Here is a 2,179-nt window from a genome sequence, read left to right on the forward strand (position 1 = left end):
GGGGCCGAGACAAGACCGATACAATTTCTAAATTTGCCCGTCTTGCCTGGACGAAGTCCTCCGAAGTAGACTCACGTCGGACGTCCACGATGGAATGCACGTACTGCGGCGCCGAGGTCGCGCGCTCCTACGAGACCGCCGCCTCGGAGGCGTACGCCGGGCACCCCGACACCCGGAGTACGCCTGGCGCCCGGCGCCTGGCGTACGCCGTCCGCGACGGCGTACGCTAACTAGCGTACGCTCCACACAGCGTACGCCGGGCGTACACTTTTTTTTCTCGTCGTTTTAATAAGGGCCGAGCGCCTCGAGCGAAGGTGGTGAAAATTCGTGCGACAACAGATCGACAACCGTTTGCGGGACGCGTGCGTTGAAGCCCCTGAGCGCACACAAAAACACCGCCGCGCGCAGGTCGGTGCTCGAAGATGAGCGGCCGCGCGATGGACGGCGAGTCGCAGCGCGGGCTCAAGAAGATGAAGCCCCTGAGCCTCGCGCCCTTGAGCCTCGGGGGGGACCAGCTCGAGCCCGGGGACGCGATGATCGACGCGATGATCGACAAGCTCCTCCACTTCGGGGCGGACGCTTCGGCGTCGCCGGCGGGCGCCCGCGCCGGGGCGCGGCCGTGACGCGCCGCGCCACTCGCGCGCGCAGGTGACGCCGCGGGCCGCCGGCCGCTTCGGCCTCGCCAGGGCGGGCGGCGCGGCGATCTCGCAGCGCGACGTCGCTGCGCTGCTCCGGGCAGCGAAGGCCGCGTTCCTCGCGGAGCCCGCGCCCGCGCGGGAATCGGCCCGGATTTCGACACCGGCGGTCACACCGCGTCGGCGCCGCCCGGGCCGGCCTCGAGCGCGCGCGCGCCGCCCTCGGCGCCGCGCGCGATCGCCGCAGCGCCGCGTCGAGCGCGCCGACGCGCGCGCAGGCCCATGCTCCTCGAGATCGCCGCGCCCGCGGCGGCCGGGGCCGCGCGAGGGTGATTCCGGCCCGCGCGCGATCGCTCCGGAGCGAGGGGCCCGCGCGTCGAGCGCGCGTCGAGCGATGGTCGCTCTCGTCTGAAGCCGGCCCGCGTCGCGCGGACGCCGGCCGGGGCGGGAGCCTCCGACGTCGCCGCGCGCCCCAGGTGAAGCTTGTCGGCGACATCCACGGCCAGTACGCGGACCTGCTCCGCGTCTTCGACGAGTGCGGCGGCCCCGGCCTGCGCGGAAATCGACGACTGGGTCGGGGGGTCCCGACCAAACTTCAAAACTCTCGAGCTCGGTCAAATCGAAGTCGTTTTGGACGATTTGTGAACGAGTCTTTCTCTCGTCGAGTTCTCCACGGAGAGCGCCGGGAGCTGCGTCGAAACGGTCGCATACGCGTTGAAGTCATGTCGAAGATTTGGTTTTGGCGCAGGCCCCGGCGACGTCCGCTACCTCTTCCTCGGCGACTACGTTGACCGTGGCGCGCACGGGCTCGAGTGCGCGCTGCTCCTCCTCTGCTCCACACTGTGTGGAACCCACATCTTCCATCCGACTTTCATGCGCGCGTATGGAACCGTTTCGACGCGACCGTTTTTGTGCTCCGCGGAGAGCTCGACGAGAGACGCGCGCTCGTCCGAAACTTGGCCGAATCGACTTCGACGCGACCGAGACGGAGCGTTCTCGAGTTTGGTCAGGACCCCCCAAACCAGTGGTTGGCACCCACACAGGCTACAAGGCGGCGGCCGGCGCGGGCGCGCCGGGGCCGCGCTCCCCGGGGTCGGGGGGGGGCGACGACCCGCGCCGCGATCAGGTGAAGCACGGCGGCGCGTTCTGGCTCCTCCGCGGGAACCGCGAGCGGAAACGACATCTTCGACCCGACTTCAATGTGGGCGTGCTCGACCGTTGTGACACGAGTTCTTCGGCCGTGCTTCGAGAACTCGACGAGAGCGATTGAGTGGTTCAACAATCAGCCGATTCGACTTCGACGCGACCGGGCTCGAGAATTGTGAAGTTTGGTCGGGACGTCCCAAACCGGCGGTCGATTTCCACACAGGCGGGAACCATGAGTGCGCGGCGATCAACCGCATCTACGGCTTCTGCGACGAGTGCAAGCGCGCCTACGGCCTGAAGGTCTGGAAGCAGTTCAACGACGTCTTCAACTGCATGCCCGTCGCCGCCGTCGCCGCCGGCGCCGACGCGCGGGCGCCCCCGCCTGGGGGGGGGGGGGC

General features: G+C 69.2%; 1 protein-coding gene across 1 annotated transcript in view; it reads left to right on the top strand.

Annotated features, from left to right (window-relative positions):
* Positions 1–1,111: 1,111 nt before the first annotated feature.
* AURANDRAFT_55044 (hypothetical protein) overlaps positions 1,112–2,179 on the top strand; it is a gene marked incomplete at both ends in the record, with an annotated part of 1,616 nt that continues 548 nt past the window's right edge. The window contains 3 exons of the mRNA XM_009042315.1: positions 1,112–1,170; positions 1,367–1,479; positions 1,963–2,129. Coding sequence (XP_009040563.1) covers positions 2,115–2,129 — 15 coding nt within the window. The remainder of the gene's footprint in view (positions 1,171–1,366; positions 1,480–1,962; positions 2,130–2,179) is intronic.

The sequence above is a fragment of the Aureococcus anophagefferens genome (assembly GCF_000186865.1).
Source record: "Aureococcus anophagefferens unplaced genomic scaffold AURANscaffold_30, whole genome shotgun sequence".
NCBI classification, from domain to species: Eukaryota; class Pelagophyceae; order Pelagomonadales; family Pelagomonadaceae; genus Aureococcus; species Aureococcus anophagefferens.